Source organism: Brassica napus, chromosome C4 (genome assembly GCF_020379485.1).
Source record: "Brassica napus cultivar Da-Ae chromosome C4, Da-Ae, whole genome shotgun sequence".
Classification (NCBI taxonomy): domain Eukaryota; kingdom Viridiplantae; phylum Streptophyta; class Magnoliopsida; order Brassicales; family Brassicaceae; genus Brassica; species Brassica napus.
In genome coordinates, this window is record NC_063447.1 from 6,791,652 (window position 1) to 6,811,227 (window position 19,576).

The 19,576-nt window shown below is 35.7% G+C and overlaps 2 protein-coding genes across 14 annotated transcripts in view; one reads left to right on the forward strand and one right to left on the reverse strand.

Annotated features, from left to right (window-relative positions):
- BNAC04G06810D lies at positions 1–900 on the forward strand. Of its 2 annotated transcripts, none has more exons than XM_048753492.1 (2): positions 1–261; positions 681–900. In XM_048753492.1, the coding sequence occupies exons 1-2, from the start codon at positions 130–132 to the stop codon at positions 804–806; spliced, it is 258 nt and encodes an 85-aa protein (XP_048609449.1). In that variant the 5' UTR covers positions 1–129; the 3' UTR covers positions 807–900. The 2 variants fall into 2 exon arrangements, 1 of the variants encoding a protein (XP_048609449.1); XR_007321963.1 differs by having other exon boundaries at positions 91–405.
- The window catches only part of LOC111213664 (solute carrier family 40 member 1), a 25,932-nt gene continuing 7,228 nt past the window's right edge, over positions 873–19,576 (reverse strand). The window contains exons 1-8 of one of the 12 annotated variants that reach the window (XM_048753488.1): positions 3,850–4,148; positions 3,423–3,580; positions 2,806–3,153; positions 2,263–2,736; positions 1,988–2,159; positions 1,471–1,604; positions 1,270–1,380; positions 873–1,122 (exon numbers count right to left, since the gene is read on the reverse strand). In XM_048753488.1, coding sequence (XP_048609445.1) covers positions 1,308–1,380; positions 1,471–1,604; positions 1,988–2,159; positions 2,263–2,736; positions 2,806–3,153; positions 3,423–3,577 — 1,356 coding nt within the window. In that variant the 5' untranslated portion in view covers positions 3,578–3,580; positions 3,850–4,148 and the 3' untranslated portion in view covers positions 873–1,122; positions 1,270–1,307. Of the gene's footprint in view, positions 1,123–1,269; positions 1,381–1,466; positions 1,605–1,987; positions 2,160–2,262; positions 2,737–2,805; positions 3,154–3,422; positions 3,585–3,666; positions 3,776–3,844; positions 4,149–19,576 lie in introns of those variants that run through there. The other 11 variants (XM_048753487.1, XM_048753485.1, XM_048753484.1 and 8 more) reach the window with 11 other exon arrangements.

Here is a 19,576-nt window from a genome sequence, read left to right on the forward strand (position 1 = left end):
TGTTGCTTCCAGAATCACTTTGTAGTTAAAAAGAATCTCTTGCACATGAAAGCAAGTGAGATACACACATCTCGTTGCGTAGCTAGCTTGCAACATCTCTCTGTTTAAACGCAGTGTTTTAACGTCCCGATGCAAGAGGCTGACACATCGCGACCACGGCCGTCGAAGTCTCTGATGAATCGAATGAAGACGAGCTGTTTATCCATGGCAGTGACGTTTAAGGAGGGGCTTAGCTACGTCAAAGCCTTTTTTGTCGGCCAGGTACGTTTTCAAAATTGTCATTTATCATTCGTTAAGTTTTCTTGAGCTTCCGTGTAGTGTGTGGTTTAAGCCGCGAGAAGATATGATAAAGAGATTGATCTTAGGAATATCCTGTCCGGTTTTAACACGGTTCAGAGACTCATGGTATTGTCTTGAATCATGATCACATGACGCGTTTTGGGTGGCTTATGTAATACTTAATGAACTAAGTACTTCATATTATTATCTCTCTTTTTATTAGCCATCAAATACTTATGTGCATTTACTGACTTGCATCCGCGTTGCTATCTAACAAGTTGTACATATAGAAGCTTCAAATAGTTTCATATTGTTATCGTCAAATACTAGAACCTGTTCAAGACTTCTTATTTTAAGTTTTGAGTAATATATATTAATTCATGACATTTTTGGTTTGAAAGACAAAGAGGTTGACGGCCAAGAACGAGAAAGAAGCAACGGATGCTCATCTAACAGAGACAAAAATGCAAGTTGACGCAACCGATGAAGCAGAGAACGCCAAGAAAAGGCTTCATCAATCTTCTTAATGTTTTTTTTTTTGTAATTAATTGTGTTTTTACTGATTCTAAGGGAATGTTCTTAACTCTAAGAAGAAATTAAAAAGCAAATCTTATTGATATTGATTATCATTGTTTGAGAAATAGTATGACGTATACCACACTATTTATTCATGTTTCTCCACGAGAAGGAAGTATAAACTTGAACAAACATTTGCTCAATAAAGGAATCTTCTCAAAGTGAAAGATATGGTTACGAATTCGGTAGAGATGAACTGTATAGATTAATCCTGATAACGTAACCGTGGAGAATGAGATGATCGTCAATATCCAGAAATCCTGAAAACTACAATCACATTATGACCTCAAACGCATATTATGTGTTTCTATTGGCGTTTACATTATGGCGCAAACAACTAAAGCATAATAAAACGGGTTTGATAACAACTATAGTCTATATTAATTCTTAGAATGTAAGTGGAAACGTTGTTACCTTTGGATTGGATACAATGATACCTAGTACGTATGCCATCAAGTCAAGAGCCGATTGCAAAGAGTTTTGGACTCCTCCAACCACACAACGGTCGGATTCTGAAACTTGATCCTATTTTTAAGACCAAACATTATACCAAAATGTTATTACAACTTTGAATATAACCATAAAACCGAAATAAAAATGTTTTGACGTACTTGCATTTGCTGGATGACGGCAAGATCAAACATCCACAAGCCAAGCCTTGAAGCAGCAACTCCACCCATTAGCATGTAAGATGCTATGTTGCCCTTTTTAACCCAAATCGACCCAACGCATACCAAAAGGCAGCTCCACTGCAAGAACAAGAATCCTACTTTTGTGACTTTTGTTTTTCTCATGTCCCATAACATGGTCAGGTTCTACTAGATTCAAATATAATGCATTTGACAAATAAGATATCTAAGGAAGAATGACAAGATGAATTGTTATAATCAATCAGATGAACCAAAATGTGGTACATAGTATATAACTTGTAGAATTTATAATATCACATTACTTCTTGTTCAATTCTTTCTATAGAAAGATCACATACCTTTTTATATATATAGTAAACCATGAGAATCTAAAACCTAAATGCAAATATGTTATAATTTCATGATTATTATGAATATTGTGATTGTGATAAATGTAGTGATTGACATTAAAATGGATTAGGAGTTTCAAGTTAATAATATACCTGAGACCAGAAGGACCAGAGGCCAGTTCTCAGCGTTGAGATACGGCTTTGCATTAGAGGATAGACGACTGTAGCCAACAGTCCAACCGTGGCACTTATTCCTCTGCCTATACCGATGATATATGTAGGTATCCCTTCCCACTGCAATGTTGCCGTCATCAATGTTCCAAAGCTGTATCAAGGCAGTAAAGAGATCCCATAAACCCTTGAAACTCAAAAACATTTTACTTGACATCCACATGTGAACAAGTCCAAAACACAAAGAGAAACGTAACCTGAGGACCGTGAAGAACAAGAGAGCTAGTGAAACCCCTGGGAGTACAACTTCTTGTTTGATATAAACTCTCCACGCGCCAACAAAAGAGGACTTGGATACTCTATCAAAGACCTTCAGCATTGCGGATCTACGTGGTGGGTTACCCTCCTCGGTCCCGGGGACAATATAAACAGAAACAGGTGCATCTGTTTCTTCTACTGGATTTGTCATGGAACGCAAGATCCGTCTCTCATTGCTTTGAGCTATCGCAGGAACACCGCTATACACAGATATGAAGAGCCAATACTCAACCCAAGCGGTTATAGTAGCCCAAAATGCAAAAGTGATGGCTGATGCCTTCAGTGAGACAAAGCTAATGATGAGACCGGTGGTGACTGGAGACAATAGCTTTGAGCTCAAATCAATGCCTCTAATGACAGAGTTCATTCTTGTCAATACCGCTGGTGGATGACCTTCCGACATAACCACAGCCCTGTTTGGTAGTCAAAAGAGCAAAATAAAATTGCATGCAGTATGCATAAATCATGTGAAAAAACATTACCAGTCTCGTTCGATCAGAATGGTGCCACCAAGTGTGGAAAGCACACCAATGGCCCCAGTAACATTTGTCAACGCAACCAAGGTTGCAAAGACCGGGATGTTCCGGGGTTTAAGACCGTAATCTAGTAGCAACTTGATGACTGCACCACCAGCAATGATGTAGGAGAGGTTCTGACATAAGAGCCAGAGTCTAAGAACTTTAACGTAGTCCAGTCCCTCGATCCATTGTCCCACAATGGGGCCAAAGATCGCAGAAGAACCAGACTCTATCGCACCGTATATGGCCGCAAGAAGCAGAGAGTTTGGCCACAAGTAGATCATATACAAAGCAACTGAGAATTCCCAAGTTCTGCATCAGAAGAAGAAACTCATACTTACAAAATTGAAGTGTATCCACCATATTCAAATGATCTTACATTATAAGGTGTTTTTTTCTTCTCTTTTGCTTTTATAAACCAACTTTGAAATTATTCGAGATTTCAAATCAACTAAGCCAACAAAGCATAAAATAAAAGAACTAATATTTTACTGAAAAGACTAATTCACAATTTTACCCTTTTCAGTTCTAAACAAAAAATGTTAGAGATGAAAATATTTATTTATTAATTTATATTTAACCTGGCACCCCATCTTGCAAGAAAATATCCCACGTAAAGAGATATGACGAAACGACGTCGTACGGGTGGTGGTGGGTTTTGTGGCTGCCCTAGTCCCTCTACGTCACGTTCTTCATCCTGTTGAACAACCGTCACCGCTTCTGTCGCATTCTCCATTTTCTGACAGAGAAAAATATTTCAGAACATAGACATGGATCATGCATGTGTTTTACTTTTCCAAAATCCAAAGTGAATTATGTTGTTACTTTAGCGTTTTACAGAACAACATTTGCATGTGTGTGAATATGTTACAGCAACAACAAAATCATTCATCGAAGAAAATCCATCTCGATAATTTCTAGTAATAAATCAATCCAAAAAGAAAAACGATAATTCTAGCAATACATCAGTCTGAAAATTCTCAAATACTAATGAAACAAGAACCTTACTTCTGCGCCTCACACGAGCTTGAGAGAATGAATGATGGAAACAGAATCGTACAGTATCAGAATTGCTTTTTGAAGGCTAGTTTTGTTATTATTTGTGATATCAACAATGTCAATTGTTAATTTACAAAAAAAAAAAGAAAAACAATGTCAATTGTTGTGATGGAGTAATAACAAAAATTTCCACTTGTGTTAAAAAGAGTTGTAGCAGTAGCAAGAAGTGATTCAAGAAGTATAAGAGTTTTGTTATCATTGGTGATATCAATTTTAACGAAGGAATAATGACAAATATCCCCACTTGTGTTAAAAGAGTAGTGGCAATAGCAAGGTGTGGTTGAGGAAGTAATAAGAGTGTAGAAAAAAAAAGATTCTTTTCACTTTATTTTTTTTTGTTTGGTCTTTAAGCAAAGTAGATTCTGTCAATTATTAACTCTATAAAACAATTATAAATTGGACTTTGTAAAACAAATATAAATTAGACTTTAAGCTGATGGTAGTGCAATCGTGATCTTCCTTTTTTGTGCAAACGATCATTTTACACCACCGGATTACATGATCAAGAACAGAGGAAGGCTTTTGTCGTCGAGAAAACATTCAAGGAAATAAAGCATGCCTCGAACGCTCTTGACAGCGTTGTCTTCATTGCTGGCCACCACGCCTTGTACAAGACATCATTTACCAAACTACTAACGCTTGTGCCATTGGCAAAGCCTTTGAAGCAGCTTTCCAGAGATTACGGAAAATATACTCTTTTGCCAATTAAAATCCGTCTCATGTACAGCTAGAGAATTCACTTTCTACAGATTATACATTATACCAAAATGTTATAAAACCGAAATAAAAATGTTTTGACAGATTATACATTATACCAAAATGTTATAAAACCGAAATAAAAATGTTTTGAAGAACCTGCATTTGCTGGATGACGGCAAGATCAAACATCCACAAGCCAAACCTCAAGCAGCAACTCCACCCATTAGCATGTACGATGCTATGTTACCCCTTTTAACCCAAATTGATCCAACACATACCAAAAGGCAGCTCCACTCCAAGAACAAGAACTATACTTTTGTGATTTCTGTTTTTCTCATGTCTATATACAGTTGATTCTTCTAAAGGATTACTCAAGTCACATAACATGTTCAATTTAGATTTTAAAAACAGTGATAGAAAAACACAAAAATAATGAATTATAAAATATTATCCCTGTATTCTCTTAGATTATATTTATTTTTTATTATCTGTCAATTTTTAGTGTTATTTAATCATAGTTTTTCATGATTCTATATATTTTCAATATTTTAAGTTAATTTTCGTTTTGTAATTTATATAATATTTACTATTTTGGTTTTAAATATATTATTTTGATAACATTAATCATTATTAGCCTAATTGTTTTTGAAGTTCGTCTTATAAAAATATAAATTAATTTGTTTCAGGATAGGAATATAATTGTTTAATATTATATATATATATATATATATATATATATTATCTAATGTAAGTATATAATTTATATTTTACAACATATTTTCAATGATGCTTCACCTTTAATCTTAACTTTAATATTAAAATAATTATTTGGATTATATTTCAAATAAAAATACAGGGAAACTGGCTATTAATATTAGTCATTGCATAAACTAAATATAAGATAAGTGTAATTATGATATTATTGGTAGATATTGTTAATATGTATTTATTAATTAAAATTTCTAATTTTCATGATAAGTGTATATATTAAAATATATATTTTTAAATAATATTATATATATATCGGTTGAATAGGTTAATGTTTATTAACTATCTAAAATATCATGATAAATAAATAAATAAATAAATAAATATATATATATATATATATATATATTTAAATAAATTTTAAATAATAAAATGAATTAAACTTATAACTTATCTTAAAATCATGGAGAAGATGATAAGTGAGCAAATTCACAGATTATAGATTACTATTTTAAGTTTTTTGGTTCATGATTTTAAAGCTTCGTTGAAGTTGTTAAAAAGTTTGGATAGGTTTTTGTTAGTTTTTTTTTGGTTTAATAAACTTCTTGAAACTCGTGTACATCCGCTACTTTTTTGGATTAGGGTTCCTTGGTTATTATTTTAGTATTATACTATTTTAAGTTTTTTGGTTCATGATTTTAAACCTTCATTGAAATTGTTTGAAACTTCGGATATGGTTTGATTCAGTTTTTCAGGTTTAATAAATCTCTTGAAGCCCAAGTACACCTGCTGACTTTTTGGATTAGTTTTTTTCGATATTGTCTTAGTTTAATAAGGCTGGGCAATGGGGGTACCAATCGGATTTTAGTTCAGGTTTATTCGAATTTCGGGTTTTGAGTTCATGAATTTTAGTCCCATTTAGATATTATAAAAATTCAGGTCAGATTCAGTTTGGGTTTAATCTGATTCGGTTCAGGTTTAGTTACATGTGCAATGGTTGAGTCCAAACTAGTTTCGATTTCAGATATTAATCAGGTTATCGATTTCAAAATGTTGATTCATACTTGATTAAACTTAACATATTCTAATCTTTTCAATAAATTTGTGTCCATGACTTCCTTAAACTATATTGTTGTCTTTCAAAATAATTTGGCAGATTCGTCTATTAACCATACGACAAAATCAAACATTTGTATAAACGAAAATCATGGAGTGATGGCTGACGCCTTCAGTGAGACAGTAGAGATGTGTTTGACCCTTCATGTCTCTTGGTCCGAATTTTTACGGTTTCATCCTCTATTAGATTTTGAATCTCTACTCAAAATGTTTTCTTTCCGGTGTGATACTCATATTAATATATATCTTTGTGCGCCAATGTTTGTATATAATCTTTCCAATGATGACCAAACATATATACAGAAAGACGTGTTTATCCATTTTGAATTTCTATTTTGTGAAATATTTGGCGGTTTTTGTTTCAATAATTGTCTTCATATCTAAGGTTGTAATGGGCCTGACCAACTAGGCATCACAAATAAAAGCCCAGCTTACACAACACCAATATAAGGGAAGCAGTAGGCCTGGGCATTCGGGGTCCCAATCGGGTTTCGGTTTTATCCAATCGGGTCTCGGTTTTTCGGGTTTATCAAAATCAGCCCCATTCGAATTATATAAAAATTCGGTTCGGGACCGGTTCGGGACCGGTTCGGGTTTTATCGGGTTCGGATCGGGGTTAGTAAATCTTCAAAGAACCGGTACAACCCGGTGTACTTTCGGGTTTTGGATTCCAACCGGTTCTTCGGTTTTAAAGTACTTGATTTATACCTATTTTGTAACTAAAACATAAGTAAAATCGATTCAGAAATAAGAAAAAAATATCAAACATGATCATTCAAAGTCAAACGAAAGGTATACGTTGTTATCTATAGAAAGAAAACCAATAAATGAAATCATAAAACGAAAAATTAAGTTCTCATGAAATAAAAAAAAAATTATTCAATGAAAATAAAACCAAAATCTAAAAATTTCAAGCCTCAACCGCCACTTTCAACCATCAACCTTCAAGTAGTAGATAGTTATTGTAGATGTTTAATAATATCTTAGTGTATTTTGGCTACATATCAGGAATTAAGATCATGTTTGGTACAAGTTCTTTTTTGGCATTTTGAATGTTTCGGGTTCTATCGGATATCCATTTAATTTCGGGTTCGGTTCGGATAATACCCATAACCCGAAATACCATAAAACAAGATCCATTCGGTATTTATGTCGGGTTCGGATCGGTTCGGATTCATTTTTATCGGATCGGGTTCGGTTCGGATTTTCGGGTTCGGTTTATTTGCCCAGCCCTAGGAAGCAGTGTCTTCTACGGGTTTCTTTCTTTTCCATCTCCCTATCGAAACTGCCGTCGTCGCTCTTCTCTTCTGTACTAATCCATGGACGAGATCTAGCTCAAGAGATCCTCCGCATCATCCTCCCATTCTATTTTCTACGGTTTCTTTCTTCTCCACCTCCCTATCGAAACTTTCGTCGTCTTTCTCTTCTCTGCTCAAGAGATACTCCGCACCATCCTCCCATGTAAGTTTCTTATTCCTTACTGATATAGCGTTTCTAGTTGGTCTCATGGGCTTCGTCCGGTTTGGCCTTTAGCCAGTTATTGTTTACGTATTGAAGAGATTAGGGTTAGGGTTCTGGTATTATATCTCGTCCTATATAAGGTTTTAGTTATCATTATTGTATCGTTGCTTTTTTTAAGTTATAATAAAGCAGATAACTCTCTTTCTCAACTCTCGTAATCGCTTGCTACTGTTGAAAGCCTTAGCTTACAAGCTTTACAAACTCCTGTTTGAACTCCTTTTTTCTTTTTTGTTATTGAAGCTACTAGCCGCTGCATTATTTAGTCACCTCTTTAGCCAATTTTCTTTTTTTTTCGCTATTAATTGTATTTTTGTTTTGGGGTTTGTTTTTGCTGAAACTTCCGATGAGTCTACAGATCCTTTGCTAACCGGTCCAACACATCTGAATCCAGAACCGTAACATCAATATCAATCGGCTCTTCTCTCAAACTCTCATTCACGCTGGGTAAGATTCTTCCTCTGAATAAGGTTGTAGCCCAACATGTATCTGAAAAAACAAACAGTAAAGATCATCATTATCATCAGATTAAAATGTAAACAATGATCACAACCTAAATGTTCTTCTTGGACAAAAGGTTCGAGAACAGTGTCTTGCCTCTTTTCTCTCCAAGTAAAAAGAAACTCTGAAAAGCTGGCATCATGGATCTGATAACATAAAAAAAAGGTTTCGAAATCATTAAGCATTTAAGCCAAACAAGTCAACACCATCATATCCAATTCATATGAAAATAGTACAACTGAAAATTACACCACATACAATTTGTTGCAATCATCCGGACTAAGTCTTCCAAAGTAACTCGGAAGCTCGTTTTGCTGTCCTCAATTTGTTGTGGAATCGTTTAACAGTTGAGGCAATCTCTTGAAATAGTGTCAGTATTTTTATGCACAAATTATGTATTAATCAACACTGGACATAAAAATAGTACTACTTCAATGATTTGATGTGATGGTCCGGATGCATAAACTTCACTAGAAAAATGATACCTCCTAATAATATCATGATGCTGAAATTTCACTAAGAAACTTAATAATTTGATATATTATATTCATAAAATAAATATTCTAAAACGTTTTTTTCATTTAACAAGTAAATAGAAAATACCATTGGTTCAGATTACACCAATTTTTTTTATGTCTAGTATCCACTTAGCTGATTAAAATAACAATAATTTTCTTAGGCTTTAAAACTTATAAATTTGATGTAGGTTTTAAGTTTTACATATATAAAAAATAATTGGGAGAAAAGAAGATAATTTAAAAGGAAACATGATTCATCTATAGTAAATAACACCGATTAGAAAAGAAAATTAGACTTTTTGTTAACGAGAAAATAAGACCGTTGTTTCGTTTTCAAATTTATTTGTTTTATTTATATGACTATCATATAATAAACACTACAAGAAAACAGCAAGGATACTGAGGGAAAAAATCATCGGAATAACGTTATTCCGACGACATACCGACGAAACAAGTCTTCGGAAATAATTTCTCGGAATTTCTTCTTTCCTCGGAAATAATTCCTCGGAATTTCTTCTTTCCTCGGAAATCCCTCGGAATTTTCCGACGGAATTCCGAGGAAACAAATTTCCGAGGAAATTCCGAGGATCACTAGTTTGTCGGAAATCTCCTCGGAATATACCGAGGGAGAACTTCGTCGGGATATTTCCTCGGAAGTTCATCGATCGATGCGTTTTTGGACATATATCCATCGATTGATCCGTTTATAAAAAAACGTTTGGAATATACCGAGGGACATCTTCCTCGGAATATTCCGAGGAACATGTCCCTCGGTATATTCCGAGGAACATCTCCCTTGGTATATTCCGAGGAAATGTGTCCCTCGGTATATTCCGAGGAAGATGTCCCTCGGTATATTCCGAACGTTTTTTATAAACAGATCGATCGATGGATATATGTCCAAAAACGCATCGATCGATCGACTAAAAAATATAATTAATTTCCTCGGAATGTAAAAAATATTAATTTTTTTAAAAAAATAAAATTTTTGAAATTTAAATTCGAAAATATAAAATTAAAATTAAAATTGAAATCATATTAATTAATATTCAAAGTTTCACAAATAAAAATAAAACATTCCGAGTTTTTGGAAAAAAAAAAACTACGGGTCTGGCACGTCCGGGAACACCTCGTTCGGGTACATCCTCTGCATCATCTCCATCATTTGCTGGTTCAGCCTCCTCTGTGCCTCATAGCCCGCCTGTTGAGCCGCCATCTGGGCCTCCAACAAAGATATGCGATCATCCTTGTCCTTCAAATGAGTCGTAAGTACTTCTGGATCAACAAAGGGCGGTGGTGCAGAAGAAGGAGGAACCGACCGGGTGCGACGACCCAAACCGACCAAACGTCCCTTCTTCTTTGGAACCGACTGAATAGAAAATAGCCAAATTTACAAATTTAAACCAAGAAATAAATGAATTGAACTTTAAAAAAAAAGAACTTACGGATTCAACGATTTTGTTGATTCGAAACCGGGATAAGTTGGTCGAAGCCGTCGAAGCGTCATCCTCGGTTTGAAGCTGAGACACTTCGTCTACCACCTGAATTTGGACCAGGTCGACCACGTCCCTCACAAGACCGTCATCAATCTGGCCGGTCTTCTTGTTAGTATACGCCCTCCTCATTAGGGCGAGATCATCAACCGGCTCGCCATCATTTTCTTCTGCCTTGAAAAAAACATAAATTAAAGAAACATTAGAAATTAGAAGAAATGCACAATAAATTAAAATTCTGAAACTCAAATAATTGAAGAAAAAGCGGTTGAACTTACCTTGCGATCTCCCAGAGTGGCAATAGATTGAGCACCCAAGTTATGCTTGTAGATGCCCTTCCCTTTACGGTCGCTCCTGCGGTTGGTGGAGTTGGTGGAAGAAGTTTCTTTCGTCTCTTCCTTATCCCAATGCGCACACAACTCCTTCCAGACCGTGTCGTTCATCGACTTTGGGACCTTTTAATAAAAAAAAAAAGAAAATAGTTTAATAAATTAAAAAATAGTTTAATAAATTAAAAAATTGTTTGATAAATTAAATCGAACCTTATTGATTTCCCACTTCTTCTTCCACTCGTGAATCTGCTTCCCATAGTTGTCCATAACTTTATGGACGAAGTGGTGATTGATAAAGAGCGTCTCATCGGAATTCCAGTTGAACTCTTGCTGAAAAAAAAACACAATTAGTAGAAAATTTATATTAAAGATTAAAAATATAAGTAAAAAATTAGAATACTTACCGCAAACTGACGAAACCACAGAACCTGCTTGTCGGTAGGGAAGTGAGTGAAAGTCGGATGTCCCCTGTCGAGGGCCGAGTACATCATACGGTTGATCCATGCGCTGATCCCGTTCCCGGATCGGTTGAACCTAATAAAAAGAACAAACGGTTAATAATGAATCCAAATTTAAAGAAAAAAAAATGTTTAATTACCATGTTTGACCCCGTCCACGTGGATACGGAGTGAGATACGGAAGATGGTCACGACCGGGCTGTTGAACCAACTCCGCAACACTCATCACTCCCGGAGGATCCGGAGGAGCAGGAGCGGATGCAGCAGTGGGAGCGAGAGGAGCAGGAGCGGGTGCAGCAGAGGGAGATGTATGGTTGGAGCTGTGGGGCGAAGGGGAATCCTGAAAATGGCTGAAATCCCGAGACTGGCTCCCCGTACCACCACGACCACGACGCTGTCGAGGCCGGGTCTAATCATCATGAGACCTGTAAATTAAAAAAATATATTTAATAAATACAGAAATATATAAATTAATTATTTTTTAAAAAAAAATTCCCAAATAATTTAATCACAAAAAAGATTTATAGATATTAAAAATATTTAATAAATATATAAAAATAGTTCTAATAAACAAAAAAATAGTTTTAATAAATAAAAAATAGTTTAATAATTACAAAAAATAGTTTTAATAATATATATATATATTAAAATATTTTTAAATCCCAAATAATAGTTTTTAATCACAAAAAAAGTTTTATAGATATTAAAAATGTTTTGTAAAATCCAAAAAATCAAATTTATATACAAAAAATATTTTGTAAAATCCAAAAAATCAAATTTATATAGAAAAATCGTTTTGTAAAATACAAAAATCGATTTTATGTACAAAAATCGATTTTATAAATACAAAAAAAGATAAAAAAATTATAAAAAAATTCTAAATCAATTTAACAAAACAAATTATTCAACCAAATCACAATTCTAAACCTATTATACAACCAAATCACAATCCTAACCAATCACCCTAACAAAAATCTATCAAAACTACACAAAAACCTAACAAATAGAACCTAAGAGAGTGGGATATGGTCCTTACATGATTTGTGTAAGAGAAGGGGGAGATCGCCAGAGATATCGTCGGATTTCAGGGGGAAATCGCCGGAGAGAAGAGAGGAGTCGCGCAGAGGAAGAAGAGAGAAATGGGGAAGAAGAAGGGGCTCGTGGTTATAAAACCTAGGGTCCGACGGATATTATCCTTCGGAATTCCATCGGAATTCTAATTTCAATTTTCGCGAAATATTTGCCTGGTAAAATGAAAATATTCCGAGGAAATTCCGACGGATAGTAAAATATCCGTCGGAATTTCCTCTGAGTATTCCGAGGAAATACCTAGGAACTACTGTTTTGGGGTTTCAAAAAATCAATTTTTTTGCCGTATTTCATTTCTTATACAATTGTATAGATGAACATAAACCATGAAATAACAAATTTCAAAACTAATTGAAAGTATTCTCTTTACCGTTCATTAAAAGGTATAACTGTTTCTCTTATGTTGTGGGATTTCGTTCATACAATCAGAAAAGTGTTAATTATACGGTAAGGAACAAATTTTTGACTTCATAATGAACGTAAGACACTTAATAAGGGTTATATAGGTGTTATTCAAACCGCAAAACTTTGTTTTCGGTTTAAAAACCCTATTTCCTCGGAATTTCCCCGAATTATTCTGAGGGAATTCCGAGGAAACCCTTTTCTTCCTCGGAATTTCGTCGGAATATTCCGAGGAAATTCCGAGGAACTAGTGTTTGGGGTTTCAATACGTCATTTTTTTTAAACGGATCGATCGATGGATATATGCACCAAAACGCATCGATCGAAAGAGTATATCATGTGTTCCTCGGAATTTCCTCGGAATATTCTGAGGCTTTTCCGAGGAAACAGGGTTTGGGGTAACAATGTGATCGATCGAGAACAAAATCTTGTACGTTTTTTTATAAACTTATCGATCGATGTATATATATCCAAAAACGCATCGATCGATCACTAAGATGGACCAAAGCGTAACAATGTGATCGATCGATTAGATTATCCCATCGATCGGTCGAGAATCTCAAGCGTTCCTCGGAATGTCCTCGGAAAATCTTGTAAGTTTTTTTATAAACGGATCGATCGATGGATATATGTCCGAAAACGCATCGATCGATCACTAAGATGGACCAAAGCGTAACAATGTGATCGATCGATTAGATTATCCCATCGATCGATCGAGAATATCAAGTGTTCCTCGGAATATTCCGAGGCTTTTCCGAGGAAAGAGGGTATATCAAGTGTTCCTCGGAATTTCCTCGGTATTTCTTTAAAAAAAAAAAATCAATGGTAGTCTGTTTCCGAGTCATCATCACCAGATGAATCTGAATCTGGATCTTGGTGAAACTCTCCAATCACTGGTTCATCCTCTACGGGAACGACGGCTTCTTCTCCGAAGTCGGTTAAATCGACTGCAAGGCCAACTCCAGCTAAATCTTCTGCTGCACTTAAGTTGCCGGATGTGCTTGGTTGTAGTGGGTCTTCCAGCTCAGAACTTTCCTGAACTCGGCCTCTCGGGTTGAGTCTTGTAATAGTAACCCATGGATCATCTCTGTTCCTTACCCGGGGGTACTTGATATAACAAACATGTAACATTTAAAAAATTATTAGTAAAATTATAAATTAATACACATGATGATGAATCATTCTAAATAATTAACATTTAATTACCTGATCGGCCTGAGAAGCAAGAATGAAAGGATCATAATATTGCAGCTTTCGCCTCGAATTTACTGATGTAACACCAAATGCATCTGTTCTCACACCTCGATCTGGAGTGTTGTCGTGCCAATCACAATAGAAAACAGTACAACGCAATCCAACCATGCCCAAATACTTGATTTCCAAAATCTCATGTATGTGTCCGTAGTATACATCATCTCCTGATGCAGAACAAACGCCAGCATCATAAGTCGTACTCGAACGTCTCTTCTTCTGAGTTGTGAATGCATATCCTCGAGTACAAAATCTCGGATATGACTTCACAACAAAGTTTGGTCCAACGACCATCTCACGTATCCAATCGTCAAATGTTTCACCTCTGCCCAAACCAGCAGACACCTATTAATATCACATATATATATGTTATATCAATAAATGTGAATTAGTATAAATATGTGATAAAATATATTTTAATTTGTTTAAAGCACTCACATAAGTAAACATCCATCCAGTAAATTCTCTCTGCTTCATTTCTTCTAGTTCGTCCTCTGTGGCGTATCTATACTCGAACCGTTTTTTTGCCATGAAAATCCTGTATATGATGACAATAATGTAATTAATTAAGATTTAAATTTCAACTTGTTAAAATAAAAATTTGTAAGCTAATTTATTTACCTCTCATATTGAAGAACGTCTTCGCAGTTGGTGAGCAAATATGTTTGCAAATGACTGCGCTCCTGCTCAGTAAGTCGACGGTCCTTTGGTTTTCCGCTAAGTCGTCCAACGTCTGTGAAAATGTCTGGAACCGTAACATGATATGTTGCCCGGTCGCCTATATCATCATGCCGAGCAGGTCTTCTGTTTTTGGCTTGAACTTCTGTTGGAAAGTAGTACTGGCAAAGTTTGAAGTTTCTTCATTGATCATCTGTGCGACTATAGAACATTCCACCCTACTTAAAATTTTTCACCATCTTCTTCAAATGGAACATATACCGCTCATACAAATACATCCATCTATACTGCACAGGACCACCAAGTTCCAATTCTCTTGCCAGGTGAATAACAAGATGCTCCATAACATCAAAAAATGAGGGAGGAAATATCTTCTCAAGGTTGCACTGAATCACGGCTATGTTAGTCTTCAAATTTTCGATACCTTCAAGAGTCACTGATCTCGTGCATAAATCGCGGAAGAAACCACTTATCCCTGCAATTGCTTCATGAACATTTCGTGCTAATAGTTCCTTGAAGGCGAACGGAAGGAGGCGCTGCATCATTACATGGCAATCGTACGTGGCTTTTCAAGCCAGTAAACTTTCCTTCCTTTCTGTCGATACAGTTACGCAAATTTGATGCGTAACCGTCTGGAAACTCCACATCGTTTGAAATCCAATCAAAGAACGCATCTTTTCCCTCTGCATCAAGTCGGTATATGGGAAACGGAGCCCTACCATTCTCATCAACATGAAGTTCTGAACGAGCACATATATCGACTAAATCCAGTCTTGACTTCAAATTATCCTTTGTTTTACCTTGAACATTAAGGATCGTGTTCATGAGATTGTCAAAAAAGTTCTTCTCAATATGCATGACATCTAAATTATGCCTTAGCAGATGATCCTCCCAGTATGGCAGATCCCAGAAAATACTTTTTTTGTGCCAGTTATGTAGTTCTCCAACAGCATCTACCGGAAAACGCTCATGTCCACTGACGTCTGGCGTCCTTTCTGCACCAAAATCTCTTAGTTGTATCTTCAAATCTTTCCCACAAATTTCCGGAGGTGGACTGTCAAACACCCTCTTGTTCTTCGTAAACAAATTCCTACTCCTACGATATGGATGATCAGGTGGTAGGAATCTCATGTGACAGTCAAACCAACACGTTTTCCTTCCGTTTTTTTAGTTGGAAAGCATTAGTGTTATCTTGACAATATGGACATGATAGCCTTCCATGCGTTGTCCATCCAGACAACATATCATATGCTAGAAAATCACTTATTGTCCACATTAGTACTGCCCGCATTTGAAAGTTTTCTTTACACGAAACATCGTATGTTTCAGCACCTTGAGCCCATAGTTGTTGCAACTCATATATTAGTGGCTGAAGAAACACATCAAGTGATCTCTTAGGATGATCTGGTCCGGGAACGAGAATCGAGAGAAACAAAAACTCTCGTCGCAAGCACAAGTTTGGGGGTAGGTTGTATGGTGTAAGAATGACGGGCCATAGAGAATACTGTCTTCCACTCTTGCCAAACGAACTGAAACCATTAGTACATAATCCAAGGTAGACATTTCTTCTCTCATACGCAAAGTCGGGATACTTTGATTGGAAATGCTTCCGCGCTTTTGCATCTGAAGGATGTCTGATCTCACCATCTGTTGAGTGCTCCGCATGCCATCTCATTGGTTGCGCTGTGCGTTCAGACAGATACAACCTCTGCAACCTTTCCGTCAAAGGTAAATACCACATCCTTTTATATGGCACTGGATCTCTTCCACTCATATCTTTATAACGAGGCTTTCCACAAAATTTGCATGTAACCCGCTGTTCATCCGCCCTCCAATAAATCATGCAGTTGTCGCTGCATACATCTATTACCTGATACGATAAACCAAGACCAGCTACGAGTTTCTGAACCTCGTAGTATGAACCAGGAGCTACATTATCCTCGGGTAGAATACCTTTTACAAAATCAGCAATCGCATCCACACAGTCTTCAGCCAAATTATAATCTGTTTTAATGGCCATCAATCTTGTAGCAGATGATAAAGCTGAATGACCATCTCTGCAACCTTCGTACAATGGTTGCTTTCCAGCATCCAACATATCATAAAATCTCCTAGCTTGTGCATTGGGTAAATCTTCCTCTTTAAAATGATCATTTACCATCTGCTCAGTATCTACACCATAATCTACATCCGTTCTAATTGGTTCTTCTAATCTAACCGCTGGCTGAGGTTCGCTAGTACTACCATGTTCATAATCAGTTTCCCCATGATGATACCAAATTTTGTAACTTCGTGTAAACCCACTCAAATATAGATGAGTCCAAACATCCCACTCTTTAATAACCTTTCTATTTTTACAATTAGAGCAAGGACATCTTAACATACCTGTTTTTGCTTCCGGTTGTCGGTGAACTAACCCCATGAATTCGGTTATACCTCGTTGGTATTCTTCCGTAAGCAATCTCGTGTTCGGATCCAAATGAGGTCGATCGATCCAAGAACGAAAATAATTTGAAGAAGACATATTTTTTATGAATCAAATTCGTGTGTAAATAGAGAAAGAGGGAGGATGAAGATATGGAGTGAATGAAGAGGAAGATGACTGCTTGTATTTATAGTTTAAATCCTGCTGACAGACCGAGGAAATTCCGACGGAATTTTGACGCCAACGGCTAGTTCGTCGGAATTTCCTCGGAATTTTGTAAAATCCCCCAACGGCTCTCCAACGGCTATAATATTTCCTCGGAATTCATCGGTTTTTTCCGAGGAACATATTTTTCCTCGGAATATTCCGACGGATTGATATTTCCTCGGAATTCCGTCGGTATATTCCGAGGAAACCAAATTTTGTGTTTCCTCGTAATTTCCTCGGAAATTCCTCGGGATATTCCGAGGATTTCATTTTCCGTCGGAATGTCTGTCAGAATACCGCTGTTTTCTTGTAGTGAAATATATAAAAACAGAAACTAAAATTGTCATTAAATAGATCAAAATGAATCAGATTCTGTCATTTATTGTAAGAAAAAAATAAGTGAAATCCAAGCACCAGACCTGCATCCTTGAAGTATAAGGTCCATCAAACGCTTTTTATATCATCTTTATGCTATTTTTTAAAAAAATACATATATTACACTATCTTTGCTGCACTGTTTATGCTTCAATTAGATTATGATCTTTATTTAATAAACCTATGTTGTATAGTTAGGTTATGTATAGTAGTTTTGTGATGATTGTTTATGTTTTAATATGATGTTGATGATGATAATACTATTTACTGTTTTTATAGATAATTCTTGGGTTATAGCTTTCAAAAGAAGCCAATCTGAATTGGCCAAATTAAAGGGATCTCGTAGACCACCTCTAGATGCCAATATCCTAATGGAAGAGGTCCATCCTCGATATCAATCAGAAACTCACGCTGTAGATCGTCTAGAAGATTTAAGTCATTTTGAAAAATATGTGAAGCAAATGATCGTTCACCACATGCCACGGAGATTTGATCAAGCTGATCAAGAAGAGTTTGAGATACTAATTGAAAAACTATTAGCCAAAGGACATGTAATAGGAGGTTTTGATGTTTTTCCAAACTACAACGAAGAATTCTCGAGACAAGTCAATACACAAAACTGATATTATTCTCTTATATGTAGCTCTGATTAATGATATATAATTTGTCTTAATATATTGTTTAAAAACAATACAAATGAATTGCAGTGAATTTTCACTCCAACAGAGTGTCAGATGCGTGCGTGCCTATCAGAGATTTCTGAGGCATTGTGTGGTTTTTATGAGAAAGGTGTACAAGTTCATGGTTCTGTGATCCAAGAATTTTGGGAAGCACATGAAAGCCGTGGGGAAGATTTTGGAGACGAGTGCTTCGTTTGATTGGCTCGGCACAAATGTCTAATCACAGAAGTTGCGGAGATGAAGGTAAAAACTTCTCTCTATTTGTTTCCATTTAAATAACAATATTGGTTTTTTAGTAGTTAATTAATGTATATTTTTCGTTTTAGGTATGATCAAGAAGATCTCATCAATCTATTAAACAACTATGGTCTTACTAAAATCAATCTATGCAATCCAATATTCCAAAAAATAACGAAATTAATAAGATTGTTTATGAGCAAAGTCACATATATATTTAAAAGAACATTTTATTTTATTTATACATATAAATTATAAAACGATTAAAACATTATTCAATTAAAAAAATAAAATATTAATCATTTATTTTTAAGATAATTTAAGTGTTTTTATAAATGTTTATAGCCATGAATACGGGAAATTCAGTGTTAAATTGAACATTAAAACTTGCATGTACAATTTGACATCACAGATAAAAGCCCACAAAAGCCCAGTTCACACCATCCAATATAAGACCACCCGCAACGGAACTTAGCGCGAAGACCTATGTAAATCCGAGTATTATAATAGTTTAATTTTTTCTTTAGCTAAGAAAGGGTCCGTAAACAAGGAGTTTAAGGACTTAATCCTTACGTGTGTGGCAACACCTGATAGGCGAGGGGATGGGGTTGCTTTTGCGTGTGGGAAAAAACCGAGTCACTTTCTTTCTCCTTCTCGAAAAAAAAACTCTCGCGATATCGAAGGCGATTCGGCGACAGGAGAAAGCTTAAGGTAAATCGGAGCTTTCACGTCAATATTTGTGCATTTGGAGTTGTTGCATGTTGATTTCATCTGGTTTTAGGGTTCTATCGAGGGGTTTAAATCGATTTAGGGTTTCAAATCGATTTGGGGATTTTTATCGAATTAGGGTTTTCATCTGGGTTTGCTATTTTCTTCATTTCGATTCCCTTCTTTGTTGTTTTGGCCGTTATTAAGGTTCGGATTGAGTTATAAATCGTTATAGGGTTCGGGATTGAGTTCTAAATCGATTTAGGGTTCGGGTATAGGGT